A 20,266-nucleotide genomic window follows, 5' to 3' on the forward strand; every position below is an offset into this window, starting at 1 on the left:
TACCAGTGGATGCTGATGCTAGCATTTTGAGAAAGTGTAACTCCCACTGCAAAACAATGACTCATCATGGCTAGAAACGATTCTCATGTCGTGTATATGGAAATAAATTGTAAATAGAGGTGCATACTGTATCTTCCATAAATGAAAACCATTGGGGCCCTCTTCCATAAATTAAAAGCATCCCTCAAAGTAAAACGTTGAATCAGTCAATTATCAAAGTCACTTTATTAATATTAATAAAGAATCTATTTAAAAATCAAAATGAATATATATATGTAGTAAGAATCAATATATGCCCAGCCCCAGGCACGTTGCCTAGTAGAGGCTAGTCTGCAGGTAGCACGGACCCTTTGTTTTCGCAATTTTGCTTAGTGCATAATGCAGAGTCTGAAGTAATGAGACTAGATTCACTGTGACACAGATATAGATAAGAGTCTTTGTAGTCTAGTCTTCACTCTAGACCTGTTATCGGTTGAAGCGCCAAATAGGAGTCTGTACCTGCAGACTATTCTAATGCCTTTGAAACATGTACAAGAGACATCCAATTGCATTGTCAAACACCCTTCAATACTCTTTATGGAAGGAATACCAGATCAAAGCTATATATCAATTAGTCAAGACCAATTAGTGGAGCTGAGCAATTATCAACCCTCAATTATTGTAAAACTAGTTATATTCACATAAAACCTGATGATAAGAAACTGAAACTGTAGATTGCCAGACTATTTAAGTTGAAATGTCATACTTTGAACAGCGATAGAGATTGAAATTTTATGAAGCTTTGAGATGTAACGTGCTTGAAAATGTTGTGAAGCCCTACAATAATTTCAGTGCTAATGTCTACTCTTTTACTGTTTTGCACCAATTCCATTCACAACTTTAATGGTTCCATGATTGGCTCCAGTGACAGTTTTACTTGACTATAATTCTACACACAATCGAATACCAACTTCTACCTTGGATTTAACACTACTACCCTACATGTAAACTTAAACATAAAACCCTATTACAGCCCTAATCATAATACATCCTCCAAAATAAAACTCGGTCCCAAGCAATTGTTGTACATGTACATGTAGGACTAGGAGCAAAATGTTGTGTCACTTGAAAAACGGACCTTCATAATCTGTCGTACAAATTTCAAAGTGTAATGTAATTTCCTGTGTTTGAAGTATTTTAAGAACATATTGTAGGTGAGCGAGGTGGTGAATTTCATTTATTCTCATGCATTCACAGTCATTTTGTGCACCTCTGCTAGATGCTTGTGATTCTTCTGCTTAGGAAAATGATTGTGAACCGATCTTTTAAACATTAGGGGAAAAAATAAGTACATATTGGGTGTTGTACCTATATTAAAGGTGGTTACAGACGTCAGACCGCCTTGAAGTTCGTCAGTTCCAGGTATTCTCTGATCGGGAAATTTACCCCGATCAGAAAATACCAGGTATTTTGGTAATGTGAAAGCAAACTACGCGTAATTTCCCCAAAAGAAAATACCCGCTATAAAATAGTAGGTACTTGGCGAAATTACGAGAACTTTCGTAGGGATTTTTCCAAGGTCGCAGATATTTTGGCGATGTGAAAGCAAATTACGGTAACTTTTCGCCCAGCGTGTAGTTGGGCGCGGGCGCCGTGGGTGGCTACTGGGCTAGTGATTTTGAATCTCGCGCCTTGCCTGCTTATTAGACCATACTGCGCATGCTCATAATTTCAGGAACTTATCTCGAAGGATATGTTTCGGGGCAGTGTGAATGCAGGAATATGTAATGGGTATTTTTCAGCCTAAAAAAGTTCTCGTAATTTAACATGGGGATTCTTGTGATCGAGGCAGTTTGAAACCACCTTATGTTGTGCTTGAAGAGGAGAAAACTGCTCTTGAATGGGGAATAAAAAGGTTCTTTAATCTGGCACTTGCATATAAAGCAGCTCTACAAATGCCTGAATTTCTACCAAGTAATTCCCTTATCTGGATAAGTCTCACTCCCCAATCCTACTTATCTTTGGATTAGCTCTTCTCATTGGCATTGTTGACATTTTTGTGGCAGTTGATACATGTATGTGTCCCAAGAGAAATTTTATCATAGAATACAGTGTATATGTAGACTGGTCATGCCATCGGCCTACATGCTACATGTATGTTGTCAAGTTTAGAATAGTTATGAATCCTTTTTCATTTTTTGCTCAAACTAATTGTTTCAAAAGTCAGAACATGAAGATATATTGAAAAGAATGTAGGCCTACCCCCATGGTCAGAATTCATGTACATACAGCCTACTAGAGTAATCATTTCTTTGGGGATAGAGTGTGTGCAGAGAAGTCTATGTTCTCAAAAACTCGATCCTAGCTACATTTATTTCCTAAAATACAGCTCACTTTATTTAAATGTACTTGTAAATGTATAGATCTTTGAATCCATTGATTTTATCATTCGATATGATACTCCCCTTAATTCTGAAATACACCATTCACCCACATTTCAAAGGCAATAATTAGAGCATCAGCCTTGCATTAAATCCTCTTTTAAAACCCTACTGGAATCCAATGTAGCTTATTCTGGGATTGTATCCTGATGCATTGATTATATGTCAAGATTGATCAGGTGCAGACTGTTTGATGTCTTTTAAGAAAAGTACAGTGTAGCTCTGTAATGGTTGGTTTGCTCAGCATTGTCCGTCTGTCAGACATTTGAAGTGATAAATGAAGCTCTCATTTTAATTAAAGTGAAAAGACACTAAAGGCTGTATAAACTTACTAAACTTTACAATTTAATGGTAGCAACATGTGCCACCATGGCAATAATGCTCAACAAAAATCAGAATTTCTACAAGTACTCTGGAGATAAAAAGAAAAGGTATGCAATGGTCGTGCATGGTGGGACACACAAAATGTTTGAATATGTAGTACCATGGACCCAATAGACACTTAAATCTCTTTACCCTGGTTTGCCTCATTCAGATTGGAAAGAAAGTAGGCCCTTTTTATGTAACTTGTATTTTCAATATCACAATATTCAATACTCAATTCAACTTTGCCTGTGCTGGGGGTGAAAACATTGTGGGGGGGCTAGTAGGAGACTGAACGGAACAGAATTGAACTTAAAAATTTGCTATCTATAGATTACGCACACCCTTTGAATGAATATCCCATATTACTGAATATTTGGGATGATGCCTTTGGTTTCTATTATGCTTTTCACACTGCACATATTTTCCTTAAAGGACAAGTCCACCCCAACAAAAACTTGATTTGAATAAAAAGAGAAAAATTCAACAAACATAACACTGAAAATTTCATCAAAATCGGATGTAAAATAAGAAAGTTATGACATTTCAAAATTTTGCTTCATTTCACAAAAACAGTTGTATGAACGAGCCAGCTACATCCAAATGAGAGAGTCGATGATGTCATTCACTCACTATTTCTTTTGTTTTTTATTGTTTGAAATATGAAATATTTTTATTTTCTCGTCATTGTCATGTGAAATGAAGTTTCATTCCTCCCTGAACACGTGGAATTCCATTATTTTAACATTTTGTGCTTCAGGCAAGGAGGTCTTATTGTCAAATTCGTAAAAATTGAAATATTGTATAATTCAAACAATAAAAACCGAAAGAAATAGTGAGTGACATCAACTCTCTCATTTGGATGTAACTGGCTCATTCATATACATGTAACTATTTTGTTAAAAATAAGCGAAACTTTGAAATGTCATAACTTTCTTATTTTACATCCAATTTTGATGAAATCTTCAGCATTGTGCTTGTCTGATTTTTTCTCTATTGATTCAAATCAACATTTTTCTGAGGTGGACTTGACCTTTAACCCCGGGAAATTTGTGGGGCTAAGGGGGGGGGGCCTTTGCCCCACCAATTTCCTGTGGTTTTAGCTCAGCCCACTTTGGTTTCACATTACCCTTTAGAAAAGCAGGGTTAGCCAGCTTATTGCAGTTCTAGCACCATAAATTGAGGTACAAAGAGATGTAGTGTGAAACGAAACTGGGCTAAAAAGGAAAAGTGGGGCTAAGATAGCCAATCACAGAAGTCAAAATTGCATGTTAATTATGCTCTGTGTGGCAAAATCATCAATTTTCATGAGCTGTGCAATAGTCCTGGGTTAAGGCATTAGCCCCCAAAGAAAACCAAAACCCAAGAAGAGAAGTAATCTTATTGGAAAGAGTAAAATGAGAGGAACAATTTAAAAAAAGTTTCATCAAAATCGGTTATGAAATAAGCAAGTTATGGGAGTTTAAAAACTCTTGTTGTACTTTCTATGGGCATCCTCAAATTGGCAAATGTGCTTCAAAATGGCTGATTTTGTGGACAACTCTCCATTTGTTTTGTACACAAATTTTCAGATTTTCATCATTATCTTTCAAATTGCATCTTGCCTCCTTCTGAGCACAACATATGTCATGGGAAAATATAATCCACACCATATATGTCAAGGTCAGGAGGAGATAATGTGAAATATGTAAAATAAAGGGGAAAATCTGTGTACAAAACAAATGGAGAGAACTTTGTCCACAAAAGCAGCCATTTTGAAGCACGTTTGCCAATTTGAGGATTCACATAGTAAGTACAACAGGACTTTTTGATTGTCCATAACTTGCTTATTTCATAACCGATTTTGATGAAACTTTTTTTAAATTGTTCCTCTCATTTTACTCTTTCCAATAAGATTACTTCTCTTCTTGGGTTTTTTGTTTCCTTTAAGAAAGACAGTTGGAAAGCCAAAAAAGATAGTATGGGGTTAAGGAAATGAAGTGAGAAAAGCATATGATACAGTCATCATTGCCTCTGGTGTAGGCTTCAATATATTGAAGGATATGCAGGATATTCTCTACAATAATTGACAAGTCATGTATATGTTCTAATTATGTCAATTATTTGTGGCCCACATTTACATGTACTCAAATTATGGGTCTTGTTTTTTTTTTTGCAATTCATTGCATAGACCCATGTAGTCCTACATGTACATGTATGTACCATAGCTCTAAATTGTAGGCCTATAAATTGTTAATAATTTCCTGTATTCATTGAAGTTTTGTCCTATTTATTTTTCATCAGTTTTGACATGTTAACAACATTTTACAGGTTTGTTTTTAAAAGTAATATAAATTGGTACGACCAATGTCACTGCGGTTGAAATTCCACTTTTCTACGCTTTCACGTATGCATCTGTGCATTTGTACATTTTGTTTTCCGAATCTTAGTTTTACGTGCATGTCTGTACAATAGTGATGACTGACACTCTAGCAATGTCATTCCTTCTGCCAAACCCAGCTTTACCACACTGGGCACCATTACCCATGTGTTTAAGCATGTAACAATTTGTGTGGTTAGTCTATGCCTATTGTTCCCACTTCCTAGTGAGCTATTGTTCCTCGCATTCCTTTCTGCTGTGTACCCCAATCCCATCTGAGTGGGTTTTCTTGTTCTCAGAAGCAAGCTAGGAATTTTAAAGGGGTGATTCAGCTTGGTGAAATTCTCTGAATTGATAAACAACTTGTAGTTTGAAGGTACCAGACAGCCAGTGTCCTTTCTTGTTTTCCCGATCTATATACTGTATTCTGGATCTTATAACTGCAGATGTTTTGATGCCCTTCATCATTGCCTTCTATAGTGTCTAGTTGTCTGATTGAGAAGTATCACTTTAAAGTCGTCATACAGAATTTGAGACCAACAAAAAATCAAGACAAAATTTTGTTAATCTACAGCACTTTTCAAACAGGGTCTTTACAAAACCCTACTTTCTTGTAAATGAACTCAACACAAATATTTCATGAATTTATTCTCAAATTATAGTCCTAACAGTAACACGCTATAGGCCTAGTTGTATTGTCGGCCTTGGCTTATGTAAACACTACAGTGTACATGTATGTCACAACTCACAATCATATGCAATCAATTTTAATTTGCCAATGAAATCAAATGTTAAGACTAGAAAAAAATAAGAATATGTTGGTATAGGCCTACATATTTGCAATGAGTGATATAGTGTAAAATTCTTTATTATTTAGGCCTATTGCATTGCTAACACTAAGGCTGTGTTTATAAATGCGACATCAAGCCAGAATCATGATTTGAATCATGATTCAAAACATATACATGAATCACAATACCACAGAATCAGCATTTAGACGACCTTCATTCCAATGCTGTTTCTCCTCGCATTGGGGCCGATCCAGTGCGTATCACTGTGTGCAGTTTGACAGCGGAAGTATAGGTCACCTTTTATAGCACGCGCCTTGAGCTTTGCAAGAGTCAAACGGAAAGTAGCCTGACAGACTGACATCATAGAATCATGATTCAAATTCCGATTGCGTTCATACCTTTTTCGTTCATGATTCTACAGAAACGTTGACCTCTTTCCAAACACCCTTTTTCCGTGTTTCATGTTTGTAAATGCAATCATGATTCTAAGGTAAAAAAATGGCACATAAATGCATGGCAAGTCACATGTGTGAGAGTGTGGTTTTATGACAGGAGGGAAAGGCATTCTTACCACTCACACACACACAAACAATCATTGGGAATTGAAGAATTCTCAATATCAGGGGGAAAACAATTTTGTTTTCAAAGTACCGGTATGCAAACCTGATGTTAGATTTTATATGATTATTTGTTTAGGCATTTCCATTGTTGTAATTCTTACCATAATCTAATCATCTCAATGCATTACCCCCAAAAAAAAAACCAAGAGAGATATGCCTTTCACATTGCACTTCCTTAATCCCGGACTATCCTTAACCCCATACTACATTAACCCCATACTATCTGCTTAGCGGGGTTAACGCCTTAACCCCGGACCATCCCACAGCTCATGAATGTTGATGATATTACCATACAGAGCGTAATTAACGTGCAATTTCGACTTCTGTGATTGGCTATTGCTAAGCCCCACATTTCCTTAGCCCAGTTTCGTTTCACACTGCATCTCTTAGCACTGCAATTGTGGTGCTAGCACCACAATAAGCCGGCTAACCCTGCTTTTAGTACCGTACTATTTATCGTGCTAGCTCACTTTGCTAAAACGTAGTGTGAAAACAAATTGGGCTAAGCTTAACCCCGGGAAAGTGGTGGGGCTAAGGCCCCCCCCCCCCCCTTAGCCCTGGCACCAATTTCCAGGGGTTAGGGAAAAAAAGAAGTGGGAAAAGCATATCTGAGAGAGAAAAAATTGTCCTGCTTCCAATATTTTTAGTCACTGTGAAAATGCTTAATTTTTTTTAATTCCTTATTTATCCATCTGAGTTGTTTTGATGCATATTTCTGTGATGAAGATTTTACCTTTAAAGTGGGCAATGTCCTTGTAATCATCCAGGAATGTTTATCTGACACAGTCCAAGTTTTGAGACCCCTTTGTATTGAAAAGGTCTTGCAATGCTTGGTCAAGTGTTATTTGCCAGCCAGCATTATTGTCCATTCTTGACAATGCAGCACAATATAGACCTTGAAAGCCAGTGGGGTTTTATACAATGTACCTGTAGCTGTTGTCATGAGAAGTCTTCTTGAACAGCCTAATTGGTGGAGTAAACAACTCTTGACCATGTACATGGAGAAGTGTAATGTACCAAGGAAGTAGGTGGTTTCAAACCGCCTCGATCACAAGAATCCCCGTTAAATTACGAGAACTTTTTAAGGCTAAAAAATACCCGTTAATTATTCCTGCATTCACACCGCCCCGAAACACATCCTTCGGGATAAGTTCCCGAAGTTACGAGCATGCGCAGTGTGGTCTGATAAGCAGGCAAGGCGGGAGATTCAAAATCACTAGCCCAGCAGCCACCCACGCCGCCGCGCCCAACGACACGCTGGGATAAAAGTTCCCGTAATTTGCTTTCACATCGCCAAAATACCTGCGACCTTGGAAAAATCCCCACGAAAGTTCTCGTAATTTCGCCAAGTACCTACTATTTAGCGGGTATTTTCTTTCGGGGAAATTACGCGTAGTTTGCTTTCACATTACCAAAATACCTGGTATTTTCTGATCGGGGTAAATTTCCCGATCAGAGAATACCTGGAACTGGCGAACTTCGAGGCGGTCTGAAACCGCCTAGTGTAGACCCTTTTCCATTTTTTTATTGTCACCCCCCCCCCTCTTCAGTTTTAGATTTTTTAAAATGATTTTGTTGTATTGAAAAAAAAATCATGAAAAACCACTATTTTCAAGTAATTATTGCATGAGTAAGAGTACAAAATCACAGAAATGAAAAAAATGAGTGAGCAGTAATTTTATGAGGAAGTCTCGGAATGATTCATTATCATACAAAAAATGTGTAGGCCTACCATATTATAGTCCCCAACCCACTCACTTTATCTATTTTTTGTTTCTGGTTAGTGTTTTTTTTAAAGAATTTTTTTCCTGAACATTTTTTACCTTTTCTATCATTTGCATTTTCTCCTTGCTTCTGTTGTCTCCTTTTTGTCAAGATGAAGCAGTCGTATTTTATTAAGTCTTCAATTGCCCAGTTTTTCCTGCAAGGAGTTGTGATACAATTTTTTTTTCAGCGAAATGAGTAGGCCCACATGTATGTTGCCACTTGCCAATTGTTTGCATATTTTGTGCTGTGAGTTTTTGCTTTATGGCAGTTGTGTTTCTGTTTGTTTTTTGTTTTTTCATTTGACATGTTGTGTTCTTTTGTGGTGAAAGTACACCACTTTCAAACATTTCAAATGTGTTTTTTTCTTAATATTCTAGCGGTAAATATATCCTAGGGCCTAGTTTGAGAAAAGATCTGAGCATCTGCTCATCTGTCATTGCAAACAGTGTGCATTCTTTCCATGCTTGTTGGCTGCTGCCCAACCATATGACCTGACCTAGTTTCATCCTTGGTCAACCACTGTTTGGATTGTATAGTATATATTTTTTTTGATTGATGACAGGCATAGTCTGTATCTATTGAATGAAAACTGATCCGTCTAATCCTGCACACAGTTCAACTCTTGAACACATGCTCTGAAGAAATGGACTGTAAGCTATCCAATATCCTCCAAGTACATGTAGTTTGCAATTTTCCTGGTTTGTTGAAAATTGACAGGGCATCCTCCTGGGAGTTGCAAAGCCTAGGTCCTGGTGGGTGTTTCATAAAGCTGTTCGTAAATTAAGAGCGACTTTAAGAATGACATGTGAACCTTTCTTACGCGTTAAATAATCACCAATGGTGAATATCATTTACCACAAGAAAGGATCACCCTTCATTTTAAAAAGTTTTTCTTACAAACAGCTTTATGAAACGGCCTCCTGGTTTGTCAACTTTTTCAAGAGGAAAGGGTATTTTGTACAGTAAACATGTAGGCTACAAAAATGTGGTTTCCTTTACCTGGGGCCTGTTGCATGAAAAATTTTACCTGAGAAAACTCTGGTAAAAACTGAAAACTAAGGTTAGTCTGATTTCTGCCATTGACTTTAACACAGGGCAAAAACTCTGGTAAAAATAACCTGAGTTTCCTCAGGTAAAAAGTTTTTGTGCAACAGGCCCCAGGAGGTAGAACTTGTAATGTACATTAGGCTTCTTTCATGTCCCAATGAAAGTATATAAATAGCTGAATGTGGATTTTGGGGGGCAGATATACTGTAAATGTACATCTTTGCATTCATTAGACTAATATGTTGATAATATCCCCTTCCAGTTATGGCTCACGTACGTGCACGAGCCATAGACCCAACGTCAGCTTAAAGGGCGACGCCATATTGCCAGATTCTGGCCAAATTTGGCGCGCGCCCTCACCCGGCTAACGTTGAGCGCCATTCATCTATACACTTATTCCTCTTGATTACCATTGATAAAAACCTCGTTCAAATCTTTTCCGGAATTCTTATGAATAAGCGATTGATGTTTTTCCGTTCATCAAATATCCGTTATTACACCCATATTTTTGTGATATTTATGACATTTTTATTTTTATCACAATTTCAGTCCAAACGCGGGTCAGTTTTTGAGAACCCACGTTGTTTGTGCATGCCCACGTATGGCCTTACGCGTATTGAACGGAATGATGTTGGGTCGAATGAACAGAATATTGTTGTGATTGTTTGTTCCGTGTTTGTTGGGGATGAAGCTATGATGGCGACCAGTCACGTTTGACAGTACCGCCAAATCGTTAAGATTAACTAATTAAGGTCAAGGTGAGATAAGAGAAATGAGCAAGGCGCTTTTATGGGGGGGGGGGAGAGGGGGGGGGAGTTAAGAGGACCCAGTGGGGATACAGTTTCATCATGCAGTACAGGGCGTCGATGAACAACTTAATTTTTTTCTTCAAAATGTGGAAAGTGACAGAAAAATCAGAAAAAGGTTAATTGGTTCTGATTTTGAAAAAAAAACACAGAATTTATCAAGATTGCTGTTTAATATTCTTCATCATTGTAGAATTTAATTCAGTTTATCTGATAAGTATAATTCTTTCAAACAACTCAAATTGTGATTAATCGTATTGGATTTATTTCACTCTTTTCTTTCGCCTTGTTTTTTTTTTCTTCCCCAAAAATCAGGGAGCGGAAAAATATGAGAGCTAGAACGTAAAGATATGGACTCCGTAACACAAAGGTTTGCGATGAATAGCAAATATGAAAGAACGCTTCTGATTGGTTCTTAGTCAGTATTTTGCGACAAATGCGCGTGTAACATTGATCTTGATTAGCCAATTCATTTAGCAATTGATCGCTAATCTTTGTGTTACGGAGCCATGGTGTAGCTATGACATTGGAGAGGGCTCAGCCCCATGCACTTGCAGATCCAGATCGATTTTCATGGGGGACACTTAGAGTGCCCCTATATTTCTTCAGTATTATTTTTACACGCAAAAAGGTCAAAGACATCATGCCACCGACAGCTGCCTCGTCAAAGGGGGCGGTCAATTATTTTGATTTTTTTTTCATTTTGTCCTCGATGCGGGGGGGGGTGTCAATTCATGTTATATACATTTCTATTGTGTTTATATATGGGGGGGTCTGCTACTGAGCATGATTTTACAAGGGCTTAATATAACAGAAATGGCATGATTTAACACAGTAAAATGTATCATGGAGGTTAATACTAAATTAATACATAATTAATAATTGTTTTAATTGAAAATGAAAATAATAAAGGCACCCATAGATCTTAAAGACATCTCGTAAATGCAGGCCTAAATCTGTATTTGAAGTTGAACAGGCATAAAGTATAAATGTTTAGCTATAGCTGATGCTTTGATCCCGCAACCAAATAATGTTGGCATAAACTAGCTGTTATATCAGTGGCGTAACGAGCGAAAAAAAATTAAGGGTTATACGATATGGTGTATCGATCAGGCAAAATTTAAAAAGTATTTAGTAAGTTGCAACCGACATGAGCAATTGAGCATAATTTTGATGTTTTTGTTACAAAAATCCAATTGAACAATTTCGCATGATTGATCTTTCCTTTTCCTCTTTTTTCTGAATTGGGGGCATGCAAGACCCCCCCCCCATAATTATAAAGCACCACTCTTTGTTATGCCTCTGTCTAAAATTGGATTTAAACTTTTAGAATTTTAATCTCTTATCTAATTAATCTAAAGGGATAAGAGTAAGACAAAAAAATAGTTGCAGATTACTTATTTCAAAGTATTTTTACTTAACTCCCAACTCTGCTCTTGCTGCACTGCAACTAACGGCCTTCCACCAAAGGGCCAGGCCGACTCGCCCCGTGAGCAAGTGACCGCGTTCGCGTAAGTTCACCCGAAGCCATGACTAAATTCTGACCATAAACATCACCTAACTAATCACTCTCTGACAATATTTCAAAGTGTATTTATTACAGTCGATCCTTTGGGCCATTAAACGATAATATTTCAAATGTTATCATGACAAATAATTTTAATGAGATAGTGGCATTGTAGAAAAACAAATTTATAAGCACGAAATGGCACCAGATATATCATCAAACATACAGCGCAGCGTTCGGGACTGGTGAGTGGGACGGCTCGCTTGGTGTTTTTGCCCCGACGAAATCGGCGAAAACGTTACCATTGCGCCGTGCGAATGTTCAATCTGCAGCTCTCAATCAGAGACTTGAATGTCTCTTTTTGAATTATCGAAAATGAATCATAGACTTTGTTTGATTTATTTACAAGTAAGTTGCATATCCGTCGTGATAATTAGGAAAATCCATGATGTCTTCTTCTAATTCTGTAAAAATTACGTCTTCTAAATGCCTGTGTCAGAAAATTGCCGGAAATCATAAAAACTTGCCTAAAATATCTCTTTTGAAAGTTCATCCATGGTCTGGAAAAAAATGTCATAACTTATGTAGACGTATACCGTAAACAAATACATCCTCGATCACTGAAATAAAGTGTTTGCTAAGCTTTTTTAATTCCGACCATGTTACCATGACAACTTGGGAAAACCCTTATTTTTTCGAAAAAAAACTTTGGTTTTAAGGGTCATTTTACAGACATAAAACTAACCCAATTTTGAAGAATTGTGTTTAAATTTCACATAAAACTGAATTATCTACGTTTATACTTTCGTATATGAATATTCATATTTCTTATAGAATCTTATTTTTTGATTGGTCAATGTTTCAGTCATGGATAATGACTGAGCTTTAAAAAATCTGAAAATGCGCATTTTATCGGCAACCAACAAGCAAGATGGCGGAACACATTAAGTTGGCGCTTTGCACGTACGTGGGCTACCCAGTGATCCTGTTGCTGCTGTTCAAGTTCGTTTTGTTGGGGGACTTTATATCAAGTGCTTTATGCACATATGTTCATGTCTGCCCTGAAGAAAATGAAGCAAGTACAAATGAAATGTACAGAAAATGGTTCATTTCAAATGTCATTTCATTTTTTTATAGTAATTTCAGTCTTATGTCCTCAAATAATTTACTTGTTCTTGAGATGGGGAAGCAGCATTTTTTATTGCGAATTCACTCCTCTTTAAAGAAATCTAAAACTTTCTACCTTTTGTTGACTCTGTGCCAAGTTCTATACTGGTACTCCTTTTATTTTCTTCTTAAGTTTGTAAACGTGAGACAGAGCAAAGTATGTGAATGTGTGTACCCTTGCAGTGTATCCAGGGCAAAAGATTAGACCTTTGATCTCCTTTCGGCGACCTGGCAACCTTTCCAGGCCCCCCTGACAAGGATCGTCACAAGAAACATGTAGGCCGCACATTCCACACCAAAATTCCTGGCTAGGATTTCTACACCTTTTCGCCTGTCACAACTGAAACAGAAACAGTAATTGAATACTTCGCTTTGGAAATGTAATGTCTGTCTCCCACAGTGCACAGAGCAAGACATTGTAGGGTAAAATGTCTTTGAGATATCTTGAGAAATGAAAAATTGCATGGTTTAGGTACAATGTATTGTAGGCCTACCCAGTAATGTATTTTTTTTTCAAAAACAGGAATGTGAATAGGATGAAAACTTAAAAATACATTAGTCAGCCACTGTTATAAAACATGCCCATGTCAGAAGGATGTCATCTTTATCATGTGCAATATTGGCAATCACTTATCTCGTATTATTGGTCCTACATGTATATGCCAGTATTATGAAAAGTCTCGAGTGACACCAATGCAGCAGAAAACTTGCCGAGAAATTTCATTTTGCCATCAGAATGTAAATTGAACCAATGTCATTTGATCCTTTCACTTCACTACAAAAGACAGCTCACTCCAGAATTTGGCATTTAATAATGCAATAAATATCAAACTACATTCTCCATATTAGCCCATCAAACACCAGTCTCATACATGTACAGAATACTTCTTTTATAAACACTGTACATTAATTCATAATAGGATAGATATTTTTGTTTTCTTTATCAGAGAGAGTTTTCAACTCCAAGAATGCAGCACTAATCTGGATTTACCAAAGCAGAATATGTATAGGATTTCAAGGAATAAATCATTCAAGTACAAAAAAATCAGTAGTCACAATAATCATGAAATGAAAATTATCTCTAATTGTTGCTTTATTTTAGATACCAACCAAGTAGAAGATCCTCGGTTAGTGTGGAGGAAGGAAAAGGAGTTCATGCTAAAGGATTACCTGCAGACCACCGGCCAGGACTCTCCCCAGGGTATCACCCAGACAGACCTACAGTCACCTCACTTGCTTGGTGACATCCAGGAACATGGATTGCATCTCAGCCAGGAAGAGGTAATGGGTGATATCACCATCTATGGGAAAAAGGAGGAGGTGATATACATAACCTTAAACATTAAAGGGATGGTCCAGGTTGGAGATATCTCTATCTCAATAAATAGATTAAAATTCACCGAGCAAATTGGTGAAAATTGGATCAAAATCGGATAACAAGTGACAAAGTTATTGAATTTGAAAGATTTGCATTAATCTGGTGAAATAGCTCTAGGCATGTCATTATGAATATTCATTAGGTTTGCTGATGATGTCATATCCCTTCTTGTTCTTATTATATGAAATTTGGTTTATTCAAAAATTTTCTACCAAGAACTAAAATAATTGGATCGATAACTGAATAAGTGCATTAGTTATTTATGGCCACAAGTTATTTCATCATAACAGACACATCATTTACACATGTATGAAAAAATTAAAGATTTACCAGTTATGATTTCATGTAATAACATAAGAAAAAAGAAAGTGGGTATGTGACATCATCAGCCACCTTATGAATATTCATGACGATGTGCATGTAACTGTTTTTAGTATTTTACTAAATATTTGTAAACTTTTAAATTCAATAACTTCGTTATTTTTTACCCAATTTTGATGAAATTTGCAGCATTTTGCTTTGTGAATTTTACTCTATTTAATTAGATATTAATATTTTCAGCCCGGACCATCCCTTTATAAACAGTCATGGCCATGGCTTTACTGTATGCAGGGTTTTATAGCAGCTCTCCCATTCCCTGTCTGCGAAGGTTTTTTTTTTTTTTTAGAATTAATTAGTGTTGAGTGGGTTGGGGGAATGGGGAGGTGCTGAAATGGACTAGAATTATCCTCTTCAGGAACCAATAGCCACCTGTGCAATGTACTTCACCTTTACCAACCATCAATAAAGACACATTTTAATACCTATACATAGTCTGCTCTCTGATATTACAAGAATAATGAATTAGCGTTAGGTCCTAGATGTTATCAGGGAGACAGTTGTCTGTCTGCCCCAGATCATGGCAGAACTAGGGTTGACATTTAGTGTGTCATGTACAGACCACCGGTGAGAGAATCACAGGGAAGTTTCCCCCTGAGCATCGTGCCATTTGATCCTCTCCCACACCGACAAGACTTTCACTTCATACCAGGGGGATGATCAGGATCCCGTTTCACAATTCCTATAGCAAAATTACCCTCAGCGAATCAAAATGATGGATTTCAGTAGCTTTTAACTGTTAAAGCAAATTTACTATTATGACAAGTTTCATGAAACGGGCCCCAGACCCGGGCAGTGTGATTGATGATGTACATGTAGTCTGTTCACTGCCAAAAGGGATGATAAATGTCTGATCTTATCCTAAATCAAATCATGAGTTAAACCATGATTTCTGAGTGAACACATTCATTTGAAATATAATTAGATCATGAGTTAAACCATGATTTCTGAGTGAACACATTCATCTTATCTCAGATGTACGCCTCTTTAATCATAGCAATGACTACAAGTATAGTCCTACCTGGGCTCGGACTGCGAAATGATAATAAGGTGTTCATAGTCAGATGACCTCCAGCTCAATTAGAATCCTACATGTACAAGCCATGAAACTTATTCCCATTAGTGACCCTACCAAGTAATGTACTGTCAAGTGTACTCCAAGGACTCGTATACCCTTTTTAGACAGGCTAAAATTTCCTTAACCCTGTACTATTGGTGGGGCTAAATGGCAATTTAGCCCCACCTATAGTACGGGGTTAAGCTTAGCCCACGTTCGTTTTACACAGCGTTTTTGCAAAGTGGGCTAACCCCACCTATAGTACGGGATTATTTGGCCCTGCAAAAAAGCAGGGTTATCCCACCAATTGCGGTGCTAAGAGCAATAGTACGGGGTTAAGATCGCATGTGTAAAACGAAAGTGGGCTAAGCTTAACCCCGTACTATAGGTGGGCTATAAAGCTTAACCCCGTACTATAGGTGGGCTAAATGGCAATTTGGCCCTACCTATAGTACGGGGTTAAGGAAATTGTAGCGTGTGTAAAAAGTGTACGAGTGAAGCACTTGTACTACGAATGATTGACAAAAACCACTAGTCCGGGGTTAGCGAGTTTCGTGTGTAAAAAGCAAGCATTCCTTATCCGGGGTTAGCAATAACAATTTGGCATGTGTGAAAAGGAAAAAAAATAGTACGGGGTTAAGGATAGTACGGGGTTAGCGATAGTCCGGGGTTAAGAAAATCCTGTGTAAAAAGGGCAGTAGTGTCCTCTGTGTCTTTATTTTTATTTTTCAGTGCGCTTCACATGCTAATGGCATTTATTCACTTATTACCCATGCTTCTCACCAATCCTCAACCATTTTTGTTTTTTCTTCAGGGGCCAGCAACACAAAGCTTAGCAATCATCAAACATTTTTTATTACGATTGATTGCATTGACTACAATGAACAATTAAACGTGAAAATTAATGTAGGCTTACCATTAATCGCTGACTTTTGTGTTACAGTCCTCTATACTTCTAATTCTGTTTCAGATACAAAGATCCAATGAGGCTCTTAGTGGATGGCAGTCACATACAAGCTGTAAGTATGATTTGTTATTCCCATACATATCTTTCTATCACATCTTTCTCTTTGACCTTGTGACCACAATAATCTTGTCATCGTAATATCTGATGAGCAATTACTTGAATTAATGGCTCTTTTTAAGTAGAGCAACTTCTGTGTTCTTATCTCTCAGATCTTATTTTTGAGAAATGTTTTTATTTTGCATTCCTCTCAAAAAAAAATAATATTTGAGATATACTTTTAATCCATGACATGTACAGTATTTACATTTAGAGCATATGTATGTCTCGAAGTCTGCGGCTTCACATATTTCATTTAAGGATCCCCCCCCCCCCCAGATTTTATTCATCAATTGATGCGGTGAAGCCCTTTAATTTTTAGTAGGTCACATTTAGCAAATTATATTATTTGAAGACATAACAATACCCCATCAAAGTCATTTTACCCCATGGAAGAAAAAGTCAGAAAATTTCAATACTGTTGCAGTTCCGCTTTTCAAATTGCTCACACTATTGTACCCATGAATTAACATGTAGCCGTGATAGATGATTTGTGAGGATAATTTGGAAATATGTCGTAATTCCATGCTCCAAAAATCAGGATAAATGTAATATCCCCATTCTCGCTCTTCGCCAGCACAAAGATTGAGGGAGATATTAAGGCTTTGTTACCTTTTGTGAAGGTTCTGCTCTTGCCTTGAGCTATTTGATATGATGAAAATCGGAATAAAGATTAAAAGGGCTGATATCATATTATTTCCAAGGATGAAGTCATCAATGTCTGACAATTCATTGTGTGATTACAACAGAAATAGTATCATTCTCACTATTGAACAAAGGAATTTATTTTACTGGATTTAAAGAAAAAAGGAAATTTTATTATGTATCAGGAATTCGCCCATGGAAATAAGCCACCTGAGTAGATGACCTAGGATTTTTTTTTTAGATCTGATTTTTTCCTACATGTACATATTTCCTCTTCTCTTTTTCCCTCTTTTTCATATCCTAACTTCTCAGTTGTGTGTGTGTGTGTGCATGTGATTAAAAAGACAGGCTTAAAGTAAAAAAAAAATGGCACTATATCAACAATAGCAAGCCTAGCAGTTTGCAAGGATAACACATTAATAATGCTATTTTCATTCATTTTTAAGTTTGGATAAGATCATGTCAGGGACTTCAGAGTTTCATTAGCACATTTTAACCCTTCAACCTTCTCCCCCCCCTCTCACACAATTTTGATACCATTTATACCCACATACTGTAGATAAATGCCCTTGATTAACAGGATTTACATTTATGTCTCTTCTGTATCAATTTTTTACCCTCATACATTCAAGTTTTAATTGGGTTTACTTTATAACTGTCATCTATACAATCCATTTTTGTGTGTGTTTACTTCCTCAATGAATATTCATTCTTTCTTTTCATTTTTGTTCAATGTAGTAGTATTAGGAGTAGTAGCAGCAGTAGTTGTTGTTGTAATCATAGGAATGCTATGGACCCCACCTTCTTCCACCCTCATAAATCCCCAGTAATCCTACTCTCTTCCTTCACTTCACATGAAAATGATACTTCATCATGTACATGTATGACTTTATTTAATTGTCTAGTGAATTCCAACAGTTCGAGTGGAAGCACCAAGTATGATCCGGATCTCTTGAAGGCCCAGGTTGCCCATGCCAAGGCCAGGGTAGCCCAAATCAAGAACGAGCTATTCCAGGTCCAGGCACAGATTTTTAATAGCCAAGATAGAGGCATGAAGCGGTAAGTGCAAATTTAAAATATGAATTAGATATGATTATGACCCCCAAAATAATGTTTATATCAGTACAAATAGGGATTGGGGCCTATGCACAGTTTGTACATATCTATGATTAAATATGCCTTTATAATGCATCAGTATTGATAATGTCTGCTTTGTATAGTCTATGAACACTGTTAGTATCCCTATAAACGCGTTTGTACCCCTCATGAGTACTTATTATTAGCATAGTGTAGTCGGTATTTATGACAATGTAATCACACTTCATACAACCCTCTAGTTTGACTGAGGGGTACTCCATTGAGAGTCAAGTGGGCAAGACCAAAGTCATTTATAAAGGGTGTTTTGCCATGCGAAATGCAGGCACAAAAGGCAGACTACTCAAAACTGTTGAGATGCCAACTGTCAACTTTTTTGTTGATGTATTTATGGTTTTATCAGGTTGAAGAACTATTTTTCATGCTTCATGGAAGGTAACGTTTTTTTCCCAAAATTTTTAATTACTAAATGTTTTATTTTCTAAATTGGTGAAATATTGCTTAGCGCCAAAAACATGCCTTCCAGCCATCATAATATTGCTATGTTTGTATAACTCTGTCTGCGTGTGCGTAGTCTTTCAAATCTCTTTGTGAACATGTAGACATTTTTTTCTTTTCATCTGACAAGTTTGATTAAGGAGCACCAGTATATAACAAATGTTTCATACATATATATCTTTGTCCAAAAATGGTAAGCAACACACACCACATTTATGGAAGATGGACTTTTATAGTATGTAGACCAATTGTATTTACAAGGTTGGCGAAAATATTCCAATTGACTGGTTGCCAAATAAAAAGAAGACACCCCCCCCCCCCCCCGTTGATTGGTTACCAAATAAACAGAAGAGAACCTCCCCCCTGTTGACATCTGTTGATCTTGATACACATGTATTTGATATGTAGCACATGCCTCAGTTTGTATTTGGGCCTGTCTTCCATGGTCCATTCCCCTCCCCCCACCCCCCCCCCCCCCCCGTATATATGAAACATGGACCTTTCTACATCTGATTCATTTTGTGAGAAATAACATTGTTATTTTCTTTCTTTCTTATTCATTCTCAGGTCTGACCCCAGTGTTCAGATAAGCTCTAATTCTTTACAATCTAGTATGCTAAACCTCAAATCAGCAATCAGTGATCAGGAATTGCTCAAGGTAAGATTGTGCTTTTCATACTCTGCACACTTAATGATTGCCAAGGATTAATAAAAAAAAATTGTGATTTACAGATGTAAACAAGAATCTCTTAACCAGGTGTACATTAAATGTATACTTATATTTATAACAGAAAAATGTATACTTATATTTATAGTTTGGAATACCTTAGCACAGCATCTTTTGAAAAGACTTTCATAGGTGCATTTCCCACTCTCTACTTGTGTACCAAGTCGGAAGGTATTCTTTAAATGCTTTGAGCACCCGATCAGGGTAGCCATGCTTCGGCCGGGGTAATAGTATGCGGCGCTTAGAAATATGGTATTAAGCACTTCAAAAATTCACATATTATTGATATTAATGTCACATATATTTTCTCTCTCACTCTTCTTAGTCCATGTCAAGGCTTGGTCACCATATATCATCGACATCCAGCCTACCGACATCGTCATCCCATCCTCAGTTGACGAGTTCATCCCAGTATGACTTATCTCATTACAAACAATCTATCAATGCAATGCAGCTGAGACAGTTGAACCAAGATCCTAGTAGAAGGTACATAGTGATACTAGTCGTATGCACATTAGATTCTTTCTTAAAGGACAAGTCCACCCCAACAAAAGTGGATTTGAATAAAAAGAGAAAAA

The 20,266-nt window shown here is 37.0% G+C and overlaps 1 protein-coding gene across 1 annotated transcript in view; it reads left to right on the forward strand.

Annotated features, from left to right (window-relative positions):
- Window positions 1-20,266, forward strand: part of LOC121411192 (protein WWC2-like) — a 52,302-nt gene that overhangs the window by 21,184 nt on the left and 10,852 nt on the right. Inside the window, exons 4-8 of the mRNA XM_041603805.1 lie at window positions 13,950-14,128; window positions 16,631-16,679; window positions 18,274-18,427; window positions 19,529-19,619; window positions 20,014-20,174. Coding sequence (XP_041459739.1) covers window positions 13,950-14,128; window positions 16,631-16,679; window positions 18,274-18,427; window positions 19,529-19,619; window positions 20,014-20,174 — 634 coding nt within the window. The remainder of the gene's footprint in view (window positions 1-13,949; window positions 14,129-16,630; window positions 16,680-18,273; window positions 18,428-19,528; window positions 19,620-20,013; window positions 20,175-20,266) is intronic.

Source organism: Lytechinus variegatus, chromosome 1 (assembly GCF_018143015.1).
Source record: "Lytechinus variegatus isolate NC3 chromosome 1, Lvar_3.0, whole genome shotgun sequence".
NCBI lineage: Eukaryota > Metazoa > Echinodermata > Echinoidea > Temnopleuroida > Toxopneustidae > Lytechinus > Lytechinus variegatus.